General features: G+C 46.8%; 1 protein-coding gene and 3 long non-coding RNA genes across 5 annotated transcripts; 3 read left to right on the plus strand and 1 right to left on the minus strand.

Moving 5' to 3' along the window:
* Positions 1-2,192: 2,192 nt before the first annotated feature.
* LOC309489961 (uncharacterized protein) lies at positions 2,193-4,499 on the plus strand (the record flags this gene model as incomplete). Its single annotated transcript, XM_082158916.1, has 3 exons — positions 2,193-2,388; positions 2,715-3,704; positions 4,452-4,499. Exons 1-3 carry the CDS (start codon positions 2,245-2,247, stop codon positions 4,497-4,499), a joined length of 1,182 nt encoding a protein of 393 aa, XP_082015042.1. The 5' UTR covers positions 2,193-2,244.
* A 646-nt stretch (positions 4,500-5,145) lies between these two features.
* Positions 5,146-5,492, minus strand: LOC309490155. The gene is made up of 3 exons (XR_014202608.1): positions 5,408-5,492; positions 5,297-5,372; positions 5,146-5,181 (listed from the first exon to the last, which is right to left on the minus strand). It is a non-coding gene; the product is annotated as an uncharacterized lncRNA (long non-coding RNA).
* Positions 5,379-6,742, plus strand: LOC309490154. Its single transcript, XR_014202607.1, has 4 exons — positions 5,379-5,492; positions 5,981-6,130; positions 6,394-6,584; positions 6,680-6,742. It is a non-coding gene; the product is annotated as an uncharacterized lncRNA (long non-coding RNA).
* A 7,158-nt stretch (positions 6,743-13,900) lies between these two features.
* On the plus strand, positions 13,901-16,693 carry LOC309491177. 2 transcript variants are annotated; one of them, XR_014202956.1, is made up of 3 exons: positions 13,901-14,331; positions 14,435-14,559; positions 16,608-16,693. It is a non-coding gene; the product is annotated as an uncharacterized lncRNA (long non-coding RNA). The 2 variants fall into 2 exon arrangements; XR_014202957.1 differs by lacking the exon at positions 16,608-16,693 and adding an exon at positions 16,280-16,538.
* Positions 16,694-23,188: the final 6,495 nt, after the last annotated feature.

The raw sequence follows: 23,188 nt of genomic DNA on the forward strand, positions 1-23,188 counted from the left end.
TTTATATTAAAGTCTATTTGTTAATTGTATAATAAAAACCCTTGGTTGAATGTGTGTTTCACTGCCAGTTTCTGCCCAGCCGACTCTCAGCCAGATCTGTCTTACAGTGCCTGGGCCAGACCTGGGCCATATCAGTCAATAAGAGTCACTTTACAGGGTGTGGGCCACATCTGGGCCAGAGGAAGCTCTGTGTGTCCATGTTCAGTGTGTTGGGCCAGTTTTGGGCCGGGGACCCAGACAGAAGTGGAGGTGGGCCAGGCAAAGTTTGCTCTCTGTCCTGCTGTTATCAACTCAAGAGTGAACCAGAATCATGTTGCTCTAGTGATGGAGAAACAAAGCTTTTAGAAACCATTGAACCGATTGCTTTGCATAATGATTCACTGTATTGAAGCTCTGGAAACGGCACACGCTGGTCAGAACAGCGGAAACTCAGCATAAAAACACCTTTTACACACCAAATGCAAATGTTTTTATTTAAAGTCTAATCTATTCAATGCAATTACCAAATCATCTAATACCAGTAAATATGAAATGTCTTTATAATATGTGTTAGTTTATTAAATTGAAGGGCTTGTTTTGTTTGTTTTATGGAGAGCTTGGTAATCAGACCAATTAGACACTTTTAACTACAACTCCTTTTTTATTATAAAAATGTGTCAATAAACATTAATATTTAAAAAAACTGATCTGAGATCAGGTAAAATGAAATAGACAGTGGTTCATGGGTTCACAGAGATCATCGCCCCCTAGTGACGAACCAGTGACATTTGGAAACAGTGATGACATGAAGCCAGTGCTGCCAGATTTGGCCAGTTTTGAATGTGATTGTGCTGGTAAACATTGGTTTGGCGGTTTTCAAACACCTACATTTTATAGACTAATTGGTTAATAAACAAAACTCAAGTGTGCATGTAGTCCATAAAATCAGTCATCATGATGTGTAAATACACCGGCCCACTGCAGATCTGATTCAGCCAATCAGAGATCAGCAATCAGACGTGATCATTCATGACTGACGGGTTTTTAGTGAGATCATTTGTAGCTGTATATTCGAGTGATCAGTATGTCAAAGTGGCATAAATATACAGTTGTATCTACAGTAAAGAGTGGGAGAGTGACCCAACTCTCTAAACGTGGATTACACCTGGTGGGACTCGAAGGCTCTTTATGAATATAACTGTAACTCTGAGAGCACAGTTGAATGACTTCATTGAAATGGAGTATGGGACTATGACTCCTGTCCATCATCATGTGCACACTGGCCTGATCAGGACATCTGCAACTTCTAAACCGTCCAGACTGTGCTCTACTCGTCCCGACCGCTAATGGAAGAGGTTTCAATCATTCATCAGTTTTGGCTGTGCTAATTTCTGTTATGATCTACAATGTGCACTTCAAGAAAGATGTACTCGATCTGTTTAAAGTTAAAGCGCAACACAAAGATAACGGCATTATTATTATTGAACTTATTTTTCTGAACACGAATGACACATTTTCGGCTTTTAATGTGTGTGTGGCTTTTAAAGTCTGTTAATTTCTAGAAATGAAGTTCACCCGCAGGGGAACCGCCTAACTCATCTGCAAACTCCACCGGGAGAAACAAGCGTCTTTTAGAGGAAATGTTCTCTTTTATAGAGAGATGGGAAGTAACGAAGTACAAATACTTCGTTACTGTACTCAAGTAGATTTTTCAGATATTTTTACTTTACTTTACTATTTATTGAAAGTGAGTACTTTTGCCATCTCTGCTTTTATAGAGATATTATCTTGCTAGAGAATATTCTCAGTTGGAAATAAAGGAAGTGTTGAAGTGCCCAGAGAAACTCTCTTGCTGACAGATAGGGAACTCAGTAATATTAAAGATCCTCTAGTGGTGAAGGATGGAAGTGCAATTAAAGAGATTGTCTTTCCTACAGTTAGATTACATTGTAGTGGCAAGTTTTACGAGACAGGGGTAGCTGCAGCTTGGAGTAATGGGCGTGGCAAGAGGTAGGGGCGTAGTAAGAGGTTTCGCATTGGTCAAAGGAGTTTCCTCCTGGCAACTGCGTTGGCCAATCAGCAGTAACCATAGTTATACGTCATTTCCTTTAGCTAAAAAAAAATCGTCATTTCCTTTAGACGGAAAGAAGATGGCGGAGGTAATACATGTGCGATATAATTTGTGGTTCTCTTTGCGTTACATCTTTCAGTTTTGGTAATTATTTAATTGTTGTTGACAGACACATGTTACAGTGAGAAGAGTTAATGAGTCCATTTGCATCGAAGACAGCAGAGTCGGCGATTTATATCGATGTCCGTTCTGTGCTCTCAGTGTTTTTAGACCATGTGAATATCACAACATACACAGTCATTTGCAAAGCCACAGACTTCGCGCGGTTCGCCATGAACGTAAGTATGAGTTCAGTTGTGATATGCATGCCTGTTATAACTTGTTAAGGTTATAGATAATAACGTGAATGTTGATGTGAACGTATCATAATTGGAAACTTATGACAAACATGTTTTGCTTTATATTTGAATTTTCCTATTTTAAATTGTGTTTGATGTTTATGATTCTTTTAGATTTGATCATCTTTGACTGCCACTTGGAATGCAGACAAACCAAGCACTTTCACTGCTTCCACTGCTCAAAAACCCTAATTAAAAAGTCAGATTTTATAAAGCACATAAATATGTGCAAAGTAGTCAAACAGACGGTGCCTTTGTCTCATCAGAGTAGTGACACATCTCCAAAACCGGTCCAGTGTGCGTCTTTGTCTCATCAGAGTAGTGACACATCTCCAAAACCGGTCCAGTGTGCGTCTTTATCTCATCAGAGTAGTGACACATCTCCAAAACCGGTCCAGTGTGCGTCTTTGTCTCATCAGAGTAGTGACACATCTCCAAAACCGGTCCAGTGTGCGTCTTTGTCTCCTCAGAGTAGTGACACATCTCCAAAGATGGTCCAGTGTGCGTCTTTGTCTCCTCAGAGTAGTGACACATCTCCAAAGATGGTCCAGTGTGCGTCTTTGTCTCCTCAGAGTAGTGACACATCTCCAAAGATGGTCCAGTGTGCGTCTTTGTCTCCTCAGAGTAGTGACACATCTCCAAAACCGGTCCAGTGTGCGTCTTTGTCTCCTCAGAGTAGTGACACATCTCCAAAACCGGTCCAGTGTGCGTCTTTGTCTCCTCCCAGTAGTGACACAGCTCCAAAGATGGTCCAGTGTGCGTCTTTGTCTCCTCCCAGTAGTGACACAGCTTCAAAGATGGTCCAGTGTCTGTCTTTGTCTCCTCAGAGTAATGACACAGCTCCAAAGATGGTCCAGTGTGCGTCTTTGTCTCCTCAGAGTAGTGACACAGCTCCAAAGATGGTCCAGTGTCTGTCTTTGTCTCCTCAGAGTAATGACACAGCTCCAAAGATGGTCCAGTGTGCGTCTTTGTCTCCTCAGAGTAGTGACACAGCTTCAAAGATGGTCCAGTGTCTGTCTTTGTCTCCTCAGAGTAATGACACAGCTTCAAAGATGGTCCAGTGTGCGTCTTTGTCTCCTCAGAGTAGTGACACAGCTCCAAAGATGGTCCAGTGTGCGTCTTTGTCTCCTCAGAGTAGTGACACAGCTCCAAAGATGGTCCAGTGTGCGTCTTTGTCTCCTCCCAGTAGTGACACAGCTCCAAAGATGGTCCAGTCAGTTAGTTTTCCTGCTCAAAGTGACGACACTGCTCCGCAAGTGACCAAAACGGTGTCTTTTGCACCTCTTTGTGATGACACTGATAAAACCCGCTTGAAATATGTTCGTAGAAAACAGGGGCAAAGATTATGTTGTCCCCACTGTAATCTGTGCGTTTTAAAAAAAAAAACTCAAGAAACATATACAAAGGGCACACTTGAATATTGAACCTGATATCACTGCACAGTCTCACCTTCAAAGTCAGTGTATTGACCCAAAAAATGCAGTTTTTGCTGTTGCGAAATCATCTAAAGGCCCTTGTATACCCATTCATGTTATCAAAAAAACATGGGGCATTTCACACAAGGTGATTTGTGAACTTGATGTCTGCAATTCTGTAATGGATTTTAAAAGAAGAAGTGGCATGCGATCTTGTCAGAGTACACACTTAAAATCAGTGGATTACTGCAGATCTGATGCTGGAAATGTTGTCCTGCATGAAGAGGCTTTAAGAGAAATGGTACAGCACAAATGGTTTTCAGAGGAACGCAAAAGACAGTGCTTAAATGCTCAGAAAAAAGCTGAAGAACAAAATGTGTGTTTTGCATCCTATGTGACTCTTGGTGGTCCATCCTATATGCACTATGTGTCAGTTTTTGAGCCAAAAGTTTCATTCTATAACCGATTGGGAAGAATCATGGTTGTTTATAATGCAAAAAATAACACATGGCATTGCCCTTGTACTCGGCCAAGACGCTCCTGTATACACAAGGCTGTGTGCAAATGGTATCTTTTCCAAACCAACAGAAAAATGTTCCAAAGAGTGAAGAGCACAGAGGTGGAATTGACCTGTAAGACTCCATTGCCAGTGGACACTGGACTTTCTGATTCAGAAAAAGACTATACTGAGAACATTGTGTACCCTCCAAAAAATGAGGACCTCAAGAAAATGGTGCAGTATATCTTTACAAAGAAAACAATACCTTCTTCCCTACCCATCTCAGCAACCAATTTAGATGAAAAGGAATTCCCAAAAGTTTTGGTTCCAGATGAAATGCACTGTTCATCGTGTTCGGAACCCCTTAGTGATCCTTTGCTCATCTCTAATAAAGCTAAAATTGTCACAACAGTTGGAATAATTGAAGGTTGGTATTTATTTGTTAGTAGTAAATTCTTACTTCAATAATGTGTGTTAAGATTAGCTGCTTATTTTGTTTGTTTTTGTTTTTAGGTGTTGAAACCTATTGCAAGACATGCCCAGTGTGTGGACTTGCATATCGCTATCAAGAATGGAGCACTGGTGTGCATAACTATGATGACCACATCATACTCAGTTTGAAATTTTGTCTTATGCTTCGGAGTTTTTTGCAGGTATTGTGGATTGCTTTATTTATTGCAGGTTGTCCAAACTCAGTCCTGAAGGGCTGCTGTCCTGCAGTTTAGCTCCAACTTTTCTTAACACACTTGCCAGGAAGTGTTTTGTATTCCTAGTAAGAACTTGATCAGCTGGACCAGACTTTATTAATTAGGTTTGGAGCTAAACTCTGCAGGACAGTGGTCGTTCAGGAGCAGGATTGGATACCCCTGCTTTACAGTGTTTAATGTTATTGTCACAACAATGTCAATACCTAATTTTTCCTCTTTAGTCTCACACCGCTGTTGAAAGAGTCTGTAAAGCGCTTTCAATATCCAATGGAGTGGTTTACCCAAGTAAAACAGTGCTTTGTGCTTATTTGCACTTTGAAGCATTAACTGATCACAACTACCAGTTTTCCTGCTTAAAGTGTGGATTCCATCCATCTGTTGTTATCATGGATGCTCATCGAAAAGCAGCTTTTAGCATGCCAGGTATGATACAGATCTAATTAGAATTTGAAATATCCTGACTTGCATGTAACTTATTAGAATCAATCATCAATTGAAGTTTTGAGTTGAGCTGTCTTTTATTCATCAAATAATCCTGAAAAAGTATCACAGGTTATAAAAAATATTTATTTATTTATTATTTATTGCACAAGTCATACATAAATTCATTCATTCATTCATTCATTACATGCATGAATGAATAAAAAAAAATAAAAAAAAAAAATAAAAAAAGGAACAGGAAGAAGAAAATCTTATAATACCTGTCACTTATTTGTGCACATCAGAAAAAATTAATAAAAAACAGCTACTTTATAAATAGATCAACCCCAATCCTCACCCCAAACACCAAATATTTTCAGTTATAATAAATGCAGACTTGATGATCATAAGAGACTTCCTTCAAATCATTAAAAATAGTGATGTTTTATAAGTTTTGACTTGGCACTGTATTTGTAATTTTATTTTGTTAGTCAGTGAAATAGAAGAACCACCAGCAAACTTTGATGGACAGGTGGATGTGGAGGCTTTTTGGAATTCACTGCGATTGGAGATTATTGCAAGAGGTCTTGTGGAGAGTAAGTTATTTTATTCATTTGGATCAAAGTACTACACAGACACAGGTATTTGTTTTATCTGGTATTATGCCTAAACTTTTATACTGGGAGACATTACACATGGATGCAACATGCACACACACAAATTAGAAAAAACATCCCAGAAACACCTGCTATGAGTGTACCCCATGACATGATCTGTTATTACATATTCATTCATTTATATTTATGTATACATTTATTTTGTTGTTAAACTTTAGAAATAAAAGTTGAGTTATCACTGGCAACAACATTATGACTTGTTTTTTTGTTTTGTTTTGTTTTTGCAGCTGGAAACCCCAATCCTTTTGCAGTCAAACCAAGTTATCACCTTTGGGCTCCCTGGATTGGACCGAATACTAGGAAGTCTGGCTCTGTCTTAAATACAGAATGGGAGAAAGTACATTCATCAAATCCTAATCCTGCATCTGAAGTTCCAGTAACTGAGGAAAGGCTTATTGATGAGCTGATGTCACTGAAGGTGTAGTGTTTTGTTTACCTTTTTGTAACAGTATTCGATTGTCATTGTTTATTTCTAATAAATTCTGAGGGTTTTTTTGTTGTTTTAATTCATAGGTGGCTGCTGTCCGACAGTTATGTGCATCATGTGGGTTAGATAACAAGGGATCAAAGATGGACCTCATTATGAGACTGAGGAATGAAATGCAAAACAGATCATCATATGACAACATTTTTCAAAGGTTTGGGGTGCATCAGGTTTGTATGCACAGATATATCTTAATTTATAATAGAAAACGTCTCGGTTACGTATGGTAACCCTCGTCCCCTGAGTAGGGAACGGAGACGTCTCGTCGGAGGAGTTTCCAACGAATTGGGATCACGCTAGGGAGACCAATTGCCTTCGAGTGAGTTAAAACGAGCCAATAAACATTGGCATGCAAGATTTGCATCCCGCGGCCCGCCTACCAGCGCGGGTATAAAGCGGAAGCAAGCGCATACACAAACGCTTTTCGCTGAGGAGCCGAACAGTGTCCAGTCCTCCGCGAAGGTACAGCAGCATGGCGACGGGACGAGACGTTTCCGTTCCCTACTCAGGGAACGAGGGTTACCATACGTAACCGAGACGTTCCCTTTCGTTCGGGAACTCCTACGTCTCGTCGGAGGAGTTTCCAACGAATTGGGATCCCTAATAAAACGCCACGATGCTGGCCCCTTCCAGCGCCCTGCCTAAGCTTCAGCCGCAGTTTCTTGAAACTTATCTCTTATGTGCGGAAGCTTAGCTGGGAAGAGTCACACTGCTGTTCCGCAAGACCCGCTCAGTGGACATTGGATAACACTGGGAAAGCGTGCCCAAGATGTAGAAGGGAACGCTGCGGAGCCCATAACCTGCCCGAAGGGAGGCACTAGGAAAACACATGTGCACTAGCCCGTAGGGTAGTGAACACACGGCAGTCTCTGAGGTAGTCCCAGCCCGGAGGGTGGGAGCGTACTCAACAGAGATGACAGACATTGTCTGTCAAGGGGAAGACACTGGCTAACCCGGAGGGTAACCGAACGTGGAAAACACCTATGGGGTCGCCGTAGGGACCACTACATAGGACCCCAGCCTGTACTCAGCTCAAGAGAGAGGTAACAAGCCTGGCGACCGGCGATCCGCCTCGCCTGTCGCCGGGGGGGGGATGACGGAGGAACTCACGAGGTTAGCCGTTTGTTGGGTAACCAACGGAGCAGAATAACGCACGTATCTGGCCCCTGGGGCGAGAATGGCGTAGCAAGCCGATACTATCCTAATCCCTCGCGCTACTGGCCGAAGCGAGTACACGGGAGGAAACAGGTTCTACACGAAGGCTATAAAACCTAGCGAACGTGTTGGGTGTCGCCCAGCCCGCAGCTCTACAGATATCTGTCAGCGAGGCGCCTTGAGCCAAAGCCCAGGAGGAGGCAACACTCCTAGTAGAGTGCGCCCTCAACCTAGGTGGACAAGGCACATCCTGGGACTCATAAGCCCGGACGATAGCATCCACTAACCAGTGGGCTAACCTCTGCTTGGAGACAGCCTTCCCCTTCTGCTGGCCTCCGTAACAGACAAAGAGCTGGTCTGAGGTCCTAAAGCTTTGAGTCCTGTCAATGTAGCAGCGCAGAGCGCGAACAGGACAGAGCAAAGCCAGGGCTGGGTCTGCCTCCTCTGGGGGCAGCGCTTGCAGGTTCACTACCTGATCTCTAAAAGGAGTGGTAGGAACCTTGGGCACATATCCGGGCCGGGGTCTCAGAACAACATGAGAGAAATCCGGCGCGAACTCTAGGCACGATTCGTCGACCGAAAATGCCTGCAGGTCCCCTACCCTCTTGATGGATGCCAAAGCGAGCAGGAGGGCTGTCTTCATTGACAGGATATTTAAATCGACTGCATGCAAGGGCTCAAAAGGTGGATTCTGGAGTGCTCTGAGCACTAAAGTCAGATCCCAAGAGGGTACGGGGTGCTGATTACGAGGAGGATTCAATCTCCTAGCACCCCTGAGGAACCTGAGGATCAGGTCGTGCTTTCCCAAGGACTTACCTTCTACTGCATCGTGATGTGCGGCTATTGCGGCAACATACACTTTGAGGGTGGAGGGAGACAGCCTTCGCTCCAACCCATCATGCAGGGAGGAAAGCACAACACTGATCGGGCAAGTTCGGGGGTCTTCCCGGCGGGAAGAGCACCAACCGACGAATAGGTTCCACTTCAACGCATAGAGGCGCCTCGTAGAGGGGGCTCTAGCGGAAGAGATGGTGTCTACCACAGCCTGTGGTAGGCCACCTAGAACCTCCGCGTCCCGTCCAGGGACCAGACATGGAGTCTCCAGAGGTCTGGACGCGGGTGCCATAGAGTGCCCCGTCTCTGAGAAAGAAGGTCCTTCCTCAGAGGAATCGGCCAAGGAGGGGCTGTCGCGAGGAGCATAAGTTCTGCAAACCAAGTCCGGTTGGGCCAATACGGCGCAACAAGCAGGACTTGCTCCTCGTCCTCCCTGATCTTGCACAAAGTCTGTGCGAGAAGGCTCACTGGGGGAAACGCATATTTGCGAAGGCCCTGGGGCCAGCTGTGTGCCAGTGCGTCCGTGCCGAGTGTTCCTTCGGTCAGGGAATAAAACAACTGGCAATGGGTCGTGTCCGGAGAGGCAAACAGATCTATCTGAGCGGCTCCGAAGATTCCCCATATCAGCTGGACCACCTGGGGATGGAGTCGCCATTCTCCCGGAAGAGGGGGCTGCCGTGAGAGCTCGTCGGCTGCACGGTTGAGCACACCAGGGACATGAATGGCTCGAAGCGACCTCAGATGCTTCTGACTCCAAAGGAGGAGATGGCGGGCGAGTCGCGACATACGACGGGAGCGTAGACCACCTTGGCGGTTGATGTACGCAACGGTCGCAGTGCTGTCCGTACGGACCAGTACATGCCTGTGACGAAGTAAGCCTCTGAGGCGGCACAAGGCTAAGCGTACTGCTTGCAACTCTAGGCAGTTGATGTGCCAATGCAGTTGGGGCCCCGTCCACAGACCCGAAACTGCATGCCCGTTGTACGTGGCCCCCCAGCCGTTGGCGGAGGCATCTGTGAACACTACAGCATGCCTGGACACCTGGACTAAGGGCACTCCGGCCTGTAGAAATGCAGGGTCCGACCAAGGACTGAAGGTTTGGCGACAGTGCGGGGTGATGTTCACCCGGAACGTGCCGCTCTGCCACGCCCATCTCGGGACTCGGTCGTGAAGCCAGCGCTGAAGCGGTCTCATATGCAGCAAGCCGAGCGGCGTTACCGCGGCTGCGGCTGCCATATGCCCCAGGAGCCTCTGAAACTGTTTCAGTGGAACCGCTGACCTGCCTTGAAAGGACTTGAGGCAGTTGAGCACTGACTGGACGCGTTCCTCCGTGAGGCGCGCAGTCCGGCTGACCGAGTCCAGCTCCATACCGAGATAAGAGATCCTCTGCATGGGGCAGAGTTTGCTCTTGTCCCAGTTGACCTGAAGCCCCAGCCGGCTGAGATGCCGAAGCACCATGTCCCTGTGTTCGCACAACAGGTCTCGCGAGTGAGCAATTATAAGCCAGTCGTCAAGATAGTTGAGAACGCGAATGCCATGTTCTCTCATGGGAACAATGGCCGCCTCCGCGACCTTCGTGAAGACACGGGGTGACAGGGCCAGCCCGAAGGGTAGGACTTTGTACTGATACGCCCGACCCTCGAAAGCAAACCGAAGAAACGTCTGTGTCGAGGAAGAATCGAGACGTGAAAGTACGCGTCCTTCAGGTCGATCGCTGCAAACCAATCCTGGGGACGGATGCATTCGAAGATGCGTTTCTGCGTGAGCATTTTGAACGGGAGCTTGTGCAGGGCCCGATTCAAAACTCGCAGGTCCAGGATTGGCCTTAACCCACCGCCTTTCTTGGGTACAATGAAGTAAGGGCTGTAGAACCCAGACCTCATCTCGGCTGGAGGGACCGGCTCGATCGCGTCCTTCGCCAGCAGGACGTCGATCTCCTTCCGCAAGACAGGGGCATCCACTGACCGCACCTGGGTGAAGCGGACGCCCCTGAACCTGGGAGGCCGGCGAGCAAACTGAATTGCGTAGCCGAGCCGGATGGTACGGGTGAGCCACCGGGACGGCCTGGGAAGCGCTAGCCAGGCTTCGAAGAACCGTACCAGTGAACCGACCCGGACCACCGGCGTACCCGGGGTGGGGCAGTGAGGTGGAAGGCAGGGACTCGACTCTGGAGGCACTGAAGCGGCCGGAAGTGGAGCCTGCTTCCACGTGGGGGCAGACGACAGGGAAGGCACGGAGGCGTTCGACTGTTCGTTGCCCCGAGGCGAAGGAGGGAGGGGAAACGAGGAACGACACCCGAGGGGATCGAGTCCAGGTTTCCGCACCTCCCTGACCAGCGGGAGATGAGAGTGATGAGGCCGGGGCGGCATCACTGTCATCTGAGCACTGGAACGAGGGGAATGAGAGCGGCGAGGCAACGTGGCGGCGCACACTGTCATTCTGGCCCTCTTGGCAGGAGGAGACTGGGAGTGGCGAGGCAAATGAGCGTCGTCCTGGACTACCAGTCTCGACCGTGTTTGACCCAGGGGAAATGGAAACTGCTCTTTTATTGAAACTTTGGGTACCGCTGGTCTGCTGGCCAGCGGCGGAACAGAAATCAAAGGAAACAAAGGATTCTCCACCCGGCCCTCCTCCGGGGGAAGGAGTGGTGCAGAGGCACACTCCCGTAGAGCAGCAGGCATGTCCCCTGGGTCGCCTGTCTCAGGTTCTCTTCCCTCTCCTCTTGCCTGGAGGTTTAGAGGCGCTGGGAGCAGGCTGGGCGGCTCTCTTGCGGCCGGCACCCTGCTGCTTAGGTGGAGGCTGCTGCCTAGGCTGAGCAGGGGCGGAGGCGGCGGCAGGAGGGCGCCCTCGGCGACGAGCAGCCGGAGGCGCAGCCGGTGAGGACTGGGCAGCAGCACCCTGTCTCCGTGGCATGATGTGTTTGATCACCTCCGACTGCTTCTGGGCGGCGGAGAACTGTTGGGCGTAATCCTCCACCGCGTCGCCGAAAAGCCCACCCTGGGATATGGGGGAGTTCAGGAGCTTACTCTTGTCCGACTCCTTCATATCAGCCAGGGTGAGCCACAGGTGTCACTCCTGGACCACAAGAGTGGACATCGCCCGACCCAGGGAACGTGCGGTGACTTTCGTCGCCCGTAGGGCAAGGTCCGTCGCCGTACGCAGCTCTTGGAGCACCCCTGGATCAGTACCACCCTCCTGCATGTCGCATAGCGCCTTCGCCTGGTGAACCTGGAGAAGCGCCATGGCATGCAGGGCAGAAGCAGCTTCCCCACACGCACTATAGGCCTTTCCGGTCAGACCAGAAGAGAACCTACAGGCGCGGGAGGGGAGCGAGGGGTTACCCCGCCAGGTGGACGCGGTCTTGGGACACAGATGCATCGCCACAGATCGTTCCACTGGAGGGATGCCCTCGTATCCCTTCACTGCCCCGCCATCGAGAGTGGTGAGGGAGGAGGAGGGAGTCGATCTGTGTCGGGCCGCCAGAGGGGCCTTCCACGACCTCGTCACCTCGTCATGCACTTCCGGAAAGAAAGGCACTGGAGCGGCGCGCTGAGAACCAGCACGGCCCGCCCCGAGATACCAATCGTCGAGCCGCGAGGGTTCGGGACATGGTGGAGGATTCCACACGAGCCCGACACTCGCGGCCACCCGGGCAAGCATAGCGGCCATTTCCGGGTCCGACTCGGGCAACGCTACCACACCCGAAGGGGGCAACGCAGCCGGGTCGTCCTCCCCAGAAGATGACCGCTCTCCCTCCGATGAAGGAAACAACCGGAGCCACACAAGATGGCCCGGCCGTCTCCGTCGAAGACTCCGATGGCAGCGACATGGAGGATTGAGGGGCCCGTGGGGGTCTTTCACCCGGCGGGTTATTCCTCACAGTAATCCTCAGACCACCAATGGGATTAACCGAAGTAGGCTTTTTCTGAACTGAACCAGAAGAAGCACTAGATCGGGGAATCGCCAAAGGGACTCCCCCCCGTCTGAGGGATCTCAGTCTCGATCTCAGTGTCGCGATGGTCATGTTCCCGCAATGAGAACATGACTCATTCACGAACGCTGCCTCAGCGTGCGCGAGGCCCAAACACGTGAGGCAGCGATCGTGACCATCAACCGGAGGCAGATATTGACCGCACCCAGAAACACACGGGCGATCTTCACTCGTGTTGCTCTTTCAGAGAAAGCTCTTTTTAGTGTGCTGAAGCACGCAGGGATAAACGCGGCAACACAGCGGGGAAACTGCAAGCCCACTGTGTGCACTCAACCGAATACCAGCTGTGACAACAGCTCTTTTGAAAAAGCAGATCGCTTGAAGTGACAGATGGGATCCGGGAGATCGCGAAGATCACTGCCGCGCCGTAACACCAACACAAAAGAGGTCCCGAAACAGCAGACTCGTTGAGCTTCACGGAAACACAATCCAAAATGCTCATACACTCAGAGGACACAACTGGTCGGCTCCGAAGCAGAAAGCGTTTGTGTATGCGCTTGCTTCCGCTTTATACCCGCGCTGGTAGGCGGGCCGCGGGATGCAAATCTTGCATGCCAATGTTTATTGGCTCGTTTTAACTCACTCGAAGGCAATTGGTCTCCCTAGCGTGATCCCAATTCGTTGGAAACTCCTCCGACGAGACGTCTCCGTTCCCTACTCAGGGAACGAGGGTTACCATACGTAACCGAGACGTTTTCTATTATAAATTAAGATATATCTGTGCATACAAACCTGATGCACCCCAAACCTTTGAAAAATGTTGTCATATGATGATCTGTTTTGCATTTCACTCCTCAGTCTCATTATGAGGTCCATCTTTGATCCCTTGTTATCTAACCCACATGATGCACATAACTGTCGGACAGCAGCCACCTATGAATTAAAACAACAAAAAAAAACTCAGAATCTCCCTAGCGTGATCCCAATTTGTTGGAAACTCCTCCGACGAGACGTAGGAGTTCCCGAACGAAAGAGAACACACATTTCTTTATTTTTTTACTTATTTTTTTACTTTAAGTGCTGCAATCATTAATTTGAAACAATCTATCACTTAGGTGGCTGGGCAGTTGTTATGTGCCCCTGTGGTGTTGTTAACAGCATTAAAGTCCTGGTGAGAGCTGAAAGTCCAAGGGACTTCACTGACATTTTGCTGTCCTGGAAACACCTTCCCAACATAACCATTTATGACTTTGCAAGAGGACTTTCCACTCATGCAAATCTCCGTAATCCAAACATGATTCCCTTCAGCCCACATGAGGGTTGGCTTTTGGAGCCAAATTATGCCAATATTGCAGCAGCAGAAGAGGGAAGACTTAAGATTTCATTGGAATGGCTCAAAGAGAAGAAAATGCCTGCTGATGTGAATGGGCATCCATTAACTGGCTCATCTGATCACTATGTACTTTCTGACAGATTCCATGAAAACAACACAAAGGATCCCCGTGATAAACTTCGTAAAATACAGCTTGTGCCTGAGTTGGCTGAAAGAGTTAATTCTCAGTGTGCGGAGCAGTTGTTTTCTCAAATGAGAAAAAAACAATTACTTCCTAAATGTTATGAAGCCAACAAATCATTTGTTTCTAATGTGAAACCTGTTGCACCACTACAACGTTGCGATTAACACTAGGTTTACAGAACAGCTTACCAAGGCTGTTGGTTGCACTCAGGTTGTCCTGGATGAGCATGGCCAAGCACTTGCAGGTAAACTTAATTTTTCGTAATGCAATTTAATGTCATTATTTGGCTTCTCCAGAAATGTTATTTGACACTGGGGTTAGATGACACTCACATGCTTTATTGCTAGGGACTTTAAGTAAAAGCACAGTCGAAATGGATGATGAGCCAAGTACAGACAAGGCGTCTGTGACAGGGCTGAAAGATGTAATGCCCAACAAGACTGGCTGGGAGCAACCATTCAGCGAAGAAAAGGTGATTTGCTCTGAAATCTTTTAAAGGGATACTTCACTGTTTTTTCATATTAAACTGTTATTCCCTTAACTAAGACGAGTTGATGCATACCTCTCTCGTCTCAGTGCATGCAGGACCGTCGCAACAAGGCAAGCAAACCAAGCAATTGCTTGGGGCCCCGAGCTGGCCCGGGGCCCCAAGACAACGACTGGTTAAGAATAAAATGCAATGACAAACTGTGTGAGCGCCCCTTTGATAGTTAATGCAGTAAAGTGCAATGACACTGTTATCGGGATCCCCCTCAAGGGGGCTCCTCTCAGTAGTCGCTGACAGCAGCCAGCCAACCACGTGATCTCTGCTGCCAGCAAAATACAAAAATACGACTCGCAGTCTCGCACGCGTGACGCATCACACCTGATGTGCGTGCTGGTACTATTCTGTAGCTTAAGTGCAACATGGAGAAAAAAAATAAAACAGGAGAATTAACTTTGATTAGTATAATCAAACTTAAATTTCGTTTAGTATAAATTGTATCTTAATTTTAATACATTTTTCATCAACCAATTGCCTGGATTTAATACATAAAAAGCAATATAGCAGACAATATAATCATGACATGGAGTCGCCGTCGCGGTCACTTATACCATTTGAAACTCGTAAACATTTTTTGTTTATGAACAGTATATGCAACAGCAGTATTTTCACTGTAAACATTTTTGTTTATATGAAGTGTGGGTGAACTTAAACTGTATGGCTATGCTGTGGTTCCTGTAAGCTTTGCGTGCGTGCGGGGGGTTTGGGGAGGGGGGCCTCCATGTCCATTTTGCTTGGGTCCCCCAAATTCCTTCAAACGGCCCTGAGTGCGTGCACTTAAAGGGATAATTCACCCAAAAATTTAAATTCTGTCATCATTTACTCTCCCTCAAGTTGTTCCAAACCTGTATGACTTTCTTTCTTCTGCTGAACACAAAAGAAGATATTTTGAAGAAAGTCGGTAACCAAACGACTGATGGACCTGATTGACTACCATAGTAGGGGAAAAACAATACTATGTAAGTCAATGGGGACCAGCAACTGTTTAATTACCAACCTTCTTTAAAATATCATCTTTTGTGTTCAGGAGAAGAAAGTCATACAGGTTTGGAACAACTTGAGGGTGAGTAAATGATGACAGAATTTTCATTTTTGGGTGAACTATCCCTTAAATCGCTCTGGCGCGCGGCGACACTTTGATAGCACTTCGACTCGGCGCGGTAAAAAGTCACGCTTGTAAAATCCTCTCCCTCTCACTTCTGTCATTAGAACCAACGTGACTTTTTACTGCACCGAGTCGAAGTGCTTCCAACTTCAAGTGCTATTCCGCCATACATTATAGTTATCCTTTTTACCCGCTTACAAAACCGCCATGTTTTATTTTGTGTCACCATACTTGGTCGTGTAACTACTAGTGTAACTGTATTTAAATAGGGAAAACGTGGAGGTGTTTGGTCACTTCTAACTTCATCTCTGTTTGGTCCCTAATGAATGAACTGGGCTAAGCTAAGTGCTATCAAAGTGTTAGAGCGATTGAGTGCACGCACTGAGACGACAGAGATATGCATCAACTCGTCTTAGTTAAGGGAATAACATAGTTTAATATGAAAAAACGGTGGAGTATCCCTTTAAGCTGATGAAGCCTCAAGTAGGCTCAAGTAGCCTCAAACATTTTGTAATGTATGTTGATAATGTCACCCCCAAATAGCTCACACATATTTTAGACACAAAGCAAAATGGGAGAGAACATGTGGCACGTGTTTATTCTACAACCCTGAAGCGAGAAGATTTTCAGACCTTGGGATTGGAACGCAATGTGGAGGCAACAGTTAGGATCATCTTAAATTTCTTTGATCCAATTTACTTTTCAAAAATGTTCCTGTTTTTAAGTGAAGCTGTGATATCTTAACAGATTCTGAATTGCTGTTTCAAGAAAATTGAAGACCTCAGCAAATTGCAGGTAAAATGTCATTGCTTGTAGCGTGAATAAAATGCAAAAAGCTATTATGAAGAAATGTGTATGTTTCTGTAATTAGGGCATCCAAGTCTGGACGTCTAACAGCTATGTGAATTCAACGCTGATTCCCCCACTTTGTGCAGATCCCATGTTACATATCCCTGTAAGCAATTATATATTTTTTTCCAACAGTAATATTGTAGTTAGGATTTGTTATTTTAGCATACATACTTTGGATTTTATTGACTGTTTCTATGTATTATTGCTATTGACATTTTATGTGGCAAATCCAAAAGGATTTCACAGAGCAAAATAAACATTGTGCACCATTTTGTATTATATTTATTTGTGATGGGTTGATGCTTCTACAAAAGACTGTATTCTATTTCCATCTTGGATCAAGTCACACTGGATGCTTTGTGTAAGTCATGAAGACATTTTTATCCATGTCAAATTGATTTCTGTATTTTGTGTTTTTTAACAACCATTTTCAGATTTTGCGCCCAAAGCTGAAACAGGTTTTTTTTCTTGATTCACTCTGCGCGAGTGGTCTGAGTGATGGAAGATACAGTCAAGTGTACAGGTCTTTTACATAGCTCAGTAGTTCATGTTCAGAAGTTCCAGTTGAACAGTTCTTGTTCAAATGTTCTCAGCTGCTGTATGGTGGTTCAGTTCTAAACCATTCAGCATTTTTCTTTTTTTCTTCATTTGTGACGTTCTTGTGTTAATGTCTGATGTGAATTATATGAGGTCATTTAAGTTTATTAACGTTGAAAGTACCAAAACACTAATAACCAATCAACAGTAAGGGGCGTACACAATCAAAATGGGGGACTGTTGTATAGTGTTACAAGTTTAGCAGCAAATAAGTTTAGCAGCAGGGTTATAAAGATAGGGGTGAGATACCTTTTGAATAGGGGCGTGTTTTGTTGATTTTGAATTTCAACATAATTTCTCAATTTCTAAAAATCACTTACTGTAAGACCCAAATATAGAAAAAAATATTTGCCAGATATTGTTTTAGGAGGCCTCTGATGTAGAAATGAAAGAGTTTTCAGATTTTTTACGTTTTAGTAAGTTTTTAGGAAAATGTTGTAAATTTGCAACATTGGGCATTGTTGGGAGCAGAACTTCTGTGTTTGTACTCACTTTGTCTGAACAGATATACAGAACATTTAAGCATTCATTTGCAGGGTTGATTGCTTACTTAGCCCCATAACAGTATATATCATGAGTAATAACCACACAACAATCATAGTTTTATGAATAAGCATTTATTAATAAAAAATATTGGAAAAAAATATTTACGGTATTGGGACTGATAAAATCCTTTTTCAGCCAGCGAAACCTGTCCCGGGGCACAGTGTGTTTAATTGGTTGGGGCTTGATTTCCACATCATCATTGGCTGGGCAGTCAATGGGTTGGTGGTTTTCTTTGTCCATTTCACCTGCATCTTCATTCTCTGAGTCACTTGCATCAGTGTCGTCTGAGTCCATTTCAAAATCGCTCTCTCCATTTTGGACTGAAGCAATCACATCCTGCACACTGAATAAAATACCTTTCTGCGCTGGTGGCATTCTGAAATGGAAAAAGTAAAAAATAATGAAGTTTAATATGTGAATAATACATATGGGTCTTACATTGTAGTAGATAAACTGAAAGAATAGACAGGGTGGTAGACCATGTGGGTAGAAATCTAAGTATTCCCATTAGCATGCCCATAAGTATTATAATGTCAATGAAGTGATAATCAACATTTCACTACATTCAAACAATACTGTCTATTGCAGCCTATTATGCTCTCTACTTATCATACTAAAAGAACACATGCATCCCCCCAGAGCACTTACAGGTTCACATTCAAGACCATTTGCACCTGTCCCTGGACAATGCAACAGGCATCCCAAGAATTCCAGAACATTCAGAATCTGTTTTTCTATCTCCTAATGCTACTAACTGCTGCTTGGGCAACACTGAGAAAAAAATGGCTCAGGATAATTTAGAAGTTAAAAAACAAACAAAAAAACGTCTCGGGTTACGTATGTAACCCTCGTTCCCTGAGTAGGGAACGAGACGCTGCATCGATACTCGATACTTTGGGGAATGCCCTTGGCATGACGCGTCTGAAGTCTGTAATGGAACTATTCCAATCTTGATTGGTGCTCGTCACTCGTGACGTTGCATGTGACGGTGATCCGGAAGCTATAAAAGGGCAACGGAACATAGCCGTATCAGCTTTTAAAGGGTCGAAGCAAGTCGTTCTCAGGAGCACGAAAAGTGTGGCCGAGAGATGCAGCGTCTCGTTCCCTACTCAGGGAACGAGGGTTACATACGTAACCCGAGACGTTCCCTTTCGTAAAGGGAACTCCCGCTGCATCGATACTCGATACTTTGGGGAACGAATACCCACGCCGCCACACTGAGAGACCCTGCCCTGGTGTGAAGCAATCTGGCACACTCAAGACATGAGAACTTGTGAACCTGGTGTAGAGGACAGATCCAGACTGTAATGTTTGATGAAGGTGTGTGGGGAGGCCCAGCCAGCGGCATCACAGACCTCTTGAAGAGAAACCCCTGCTAGCAAGGCTCTAGAGGATGCCACTCCTCTGGTTGAGTGAGCTTTTATCAGGAGAGGTGAAGGCAGATTGCGCACCTCGTAAGCTGAAGAAATAGCCTCTACTATCCACTTGCTAATAGTCTGCTTGGAGACCGGGGAGCCCTTCTTGGATAACCCAAAACACACAAACAGCTGGTCCGACTTCCTCCAGCCCGAGGTCCTATGTACATAGGCCTCAAGAGCTCGGACCGGGCATAACAAGTGTAACTTAGCTTGATCAGCCGACACATGCGGTGGAGGATGAAAGGCCGGAAGGATTATAGACCGTGCCACATTTGTGGGCACCTTAGGCACGTAGCCAGGTCTAGGGTGGAGAATGGCTCTCACTCTGCCAGGAGAGAACTCGAGGCAAGAGGGAGCCACAGATAGCGCCTGCAGGTCGCCAACTCGTTTCAGGGAAGTAATAGCGAGCAGGAAGGCTACCTTAAAGGATAAAAATTTCTCAGACACCTTATCCAGGGGTTCGAAGGGTGCCAGGGATAAACCTTCGAGGACCACTGCCAGGTCCCACGTGGGGACCCTAGGCTGGATAGCAGGCCTCATCCTCCTGGCTCCACGAAGGAAACGAATTATGAGTGGGTGTGTCCCCAGCGTGCCCACCCCTAAAGGCGTGTGGAAGGCTGATATAGCCGCCACATAGACCTTAAGCGTGGACGGGGAGAGCCCGTCAGAGAAACGATTCTGGAGGAACTCCAGTACTGAAGCCACTGGGCAGTTAACTGGGTCCAACTGATGTTCTCTGCACCATAAAATAAAAATTTTCCATTTAAATGCATAAAGTTTCCTCGTGGAGGGGGCTCTAGAGTTTACAATGGTCTCAACAACCTCGGTTGAGAGACCAGAATTTATGAATTGGTCCCCCTCAGGGGCCAATCCAGTAGCTTCCTGGGCTACCGCCAAGGGTGAAATATCATGACCTTGGGCTGAAGAGGGAGGACCATCCTGATCCGGATTCACCGCGGAAGGCCTGCCAGAAGGGCCCAGATGTTTGGAAGCCATATTTGGGCCTGTCAGTACAGGGCCACTAAGAGTAAGCTGATCCCGTACTGCTGAACCCTCTTGTACTCTAGAACCCCCGGGGGCAGAACAATCGGGGAAAGTATACACAGACATGGCCTCAACCATGTCTGTATCATGATATCCAAACCCAGCAGAGCTGGAAGAGCATGGGAGAGGTGGCGCAGAAGGTGGCCGTCCACATAAAGGGGAAACAGGAGCACCTCTGACAAACCGACCTCCATCCCGGCTAAAGCCAACTTGGGGTGGAGTTCGAAATCCCCGGGCTGCAGCCCCTGCCTCGACAGGATGACTGCCCCCTCTTTGATCAGAGAGACCATCGACATAGTGTCTGTCAAAAATAGAACCTAATGGTCTCTCTGAAGTTTCCTCAGACCCTGTGTTTCCAACACAGGTACTAGGAGCAGGAACCATAACTTCCTCCCCATGATCAGAAAACGAGGGCATGTGCGCGTAACTCTGGTCATGCGGAGTGGGTTCCCTCTCGGGGAAAACCCATTGGTCCTGAGCCACTACTACAGGGCCCCCATGTACAGCAGGCCAAAGAATAGTATGTTGAACACTGCTGCCAGCGAGCCCACTCTTTAATAAGGTCACGTAGTGGTGGCCTGGCCTAGCTTGATATTCATGACTATGGTAAGGAAGATGAGTGTCTGAGCTGGAGACAATTGTGCCTGCATCATGACTATAACCTACACCGCCCCCAGGAATCGGTTTCTCTGAAGAGGCACTGGTGATTTTTCCTAGACTCTGAGCCATATTCCCTAGCACCTCACGAGACTCGTCTGCATTGACTACTAGAGCAGACCGTTTTGGAGATTTCCCAGTCTATATTTTTATTTTTATTTTATTTATTTTTGGTACTTCCTAGGTTTTTGTGTGCACCTGTATATACATATTTCACTGTGGACTGTCTGTTTTTTGGCACTGTAAATAAACTACACCTTGCACGAGAGTGCTCTGCGAGTAAGCCATCATTTTGTTTACATCCTCACGGACCCAAGTTACCTTTATTCCCTTCCCCGGAAGCGAGCAGTGGTCTCGCTTCATCAGATTTGGTGATGAAGGATAGGAGGGTTGAACCGTCTGCTCTAGTAGTCAATGGACAGGAATGAGGATGCCCTGAAGACTCCATGGAGGTAGGACAGTGACCATGCATTCCGAGGAGGTGCGGGGATACAATACTAGGCCGAATGGAAGAATCCGGAACTGATGTGCTTTTCCCCCAAAAGCAGATCTCGGAAACTTCCCGTGATGGGGTTAGAAGGGAATGAGGAGTTAAGGGCCTTGTGGATCTATCACGACAGACCAGTCCTCGGAGCTGGTCTGACTGACAGTCGGAATCTTGAATCTGAACCCCCTCGGAGGTTGATCCATTACCCTGAGATCCGAAACAAGGCCTTACTCCCCTTCCCTCACAGGAACTATGAAGTACCGGCTGTAGAACCCGGGCTCCCGAAACCGAGGAAGAGCTCACCTTGAGGTTTCCTTTGTTAAGAGAGACTTGACTTCCTGTTCCAAGAACCAACCCTGCTCGGGGCTGGCAGACATGTGAACCACCCTTAGTAGATAATATTTTTATATTAGCTCCGCTGTAAGCAGGACCCTCCAGGCTATATTTTGAAGACCCCTCGGGGTGTCTAAATATGCTATTATGGGGACCAGTCCCTCGAGACTGGCCTTGGCTAAAAATGTTCAAATGGTTTCGGTGACCTGAAGCAGCTAACTGGCAGGAACTAACCGAAATATGCTCTCTACAGACCTCCTGAGAGGCGGCGAACTCGACAGGGCCGCAACGTTTCCGGGCAGATACTGCGATTTGTGTTCGCTGGAAGCCGATGTGTCCCGAAGCGCCATCGGCGGCGGGAAGTAAACATCGATTTCCTAAGGGCTGTATAAGGGGGCGAGACTCCTGTACTCGCTCTCCTGGGGGAACGGCCATAAGGGTCTGCGTGTTACGACAAGACCTCTTAGTTGAAGCCATCTTAGCCCGAGAGACAGTCCTCAGACCTGTCCTCGATATAGAGGGCTTCATACGAGAATGTCTCTTCTGGCCCCAAGCCTTATACGGGGGGGCACGAGAGGAAACCTTCTCAAAATATGTTGAACTGGCGGCTGTCCCCTGAGGCTGCCCCCTGGCAGCAACCCCATGAGACCTAGATTGACAACTGGGGATAGCTGATTGTCGCTCTGCCTCCTGAAACCTTTCGACAACGGTTCTCGCCGCGTCGCCAAAGAGGCCAGAAGGTGAAAGGGGGGCATCGAGAAGGAAAGCCCTGTCTTTCTCCTCGATCCCCAAGCGATTAAGCCATAAATGTCTCTCTGTGACGACTATTGCTGCCATAGAACGGCCAATAGCACGAGCCGTCTCCTTAATAATACGGAGAGATAAGTCAGCTACTCTACGAAATTCAGTAATACCGTTGAGTGAGACCTCCCAGTTATCATCCACCTCTTTGAGGAGGTCAGCCTGGTATGCCTGTAATAACCCCATCGTGTGTAGGCATGCACCGGCTCGACCCACCGCCATATAAGCTTTCCCTAACAAATTCGATGTACGAGATTTGGAGGGAAGTGTCTGAGCTATCAGGGGTGACGCAACGTCAGGGAGAAAATATTTCGCAAAATATTCCTCAACCCGAGGCATCACCCCATAACCATTCTCATTAGATTCCCTAATAGATGAGTAAATATATACATGGGGGGAAAATAATTGAGATGAACATGGATTTTCCCACGATCTCGATACCTCAGTATGAAGATCAGTGAAAAAGGGAAGGCTCTGACACAAAGATTGTGACTGGGTCTGCAGGAAGCGCTCATCCATTTTATTTTTCTTAGTCGCTTCCTGCTTATTATATGGCCATTCAACGTTTAATTTAACCACTGCCCTGGTCACAACCTCCAGCAATTCCTCAATAACGGGAATATGGGGTGGCGAATCCCCATATTTATGTGATTCAGTGTTGATAATATCTAACCCCTCGGAGCCAGATAAATCAAACGCTGTGTCTTTAACACGGTC

The sequence above is a fragment of the Leuciscus leuciscus genome, assembly GCF_965113295.1.
Source record: "Leuciscus leuciscus genome assembly, chromosome: 25".
Taxonomy (NCBI): domain Eukaryota; kingdom Metazoa; phylum Chordata; class Actinopteri; order Cypriniformes; family Leuciscidae; genus Leuciscus; species Leuciscus leuciscus.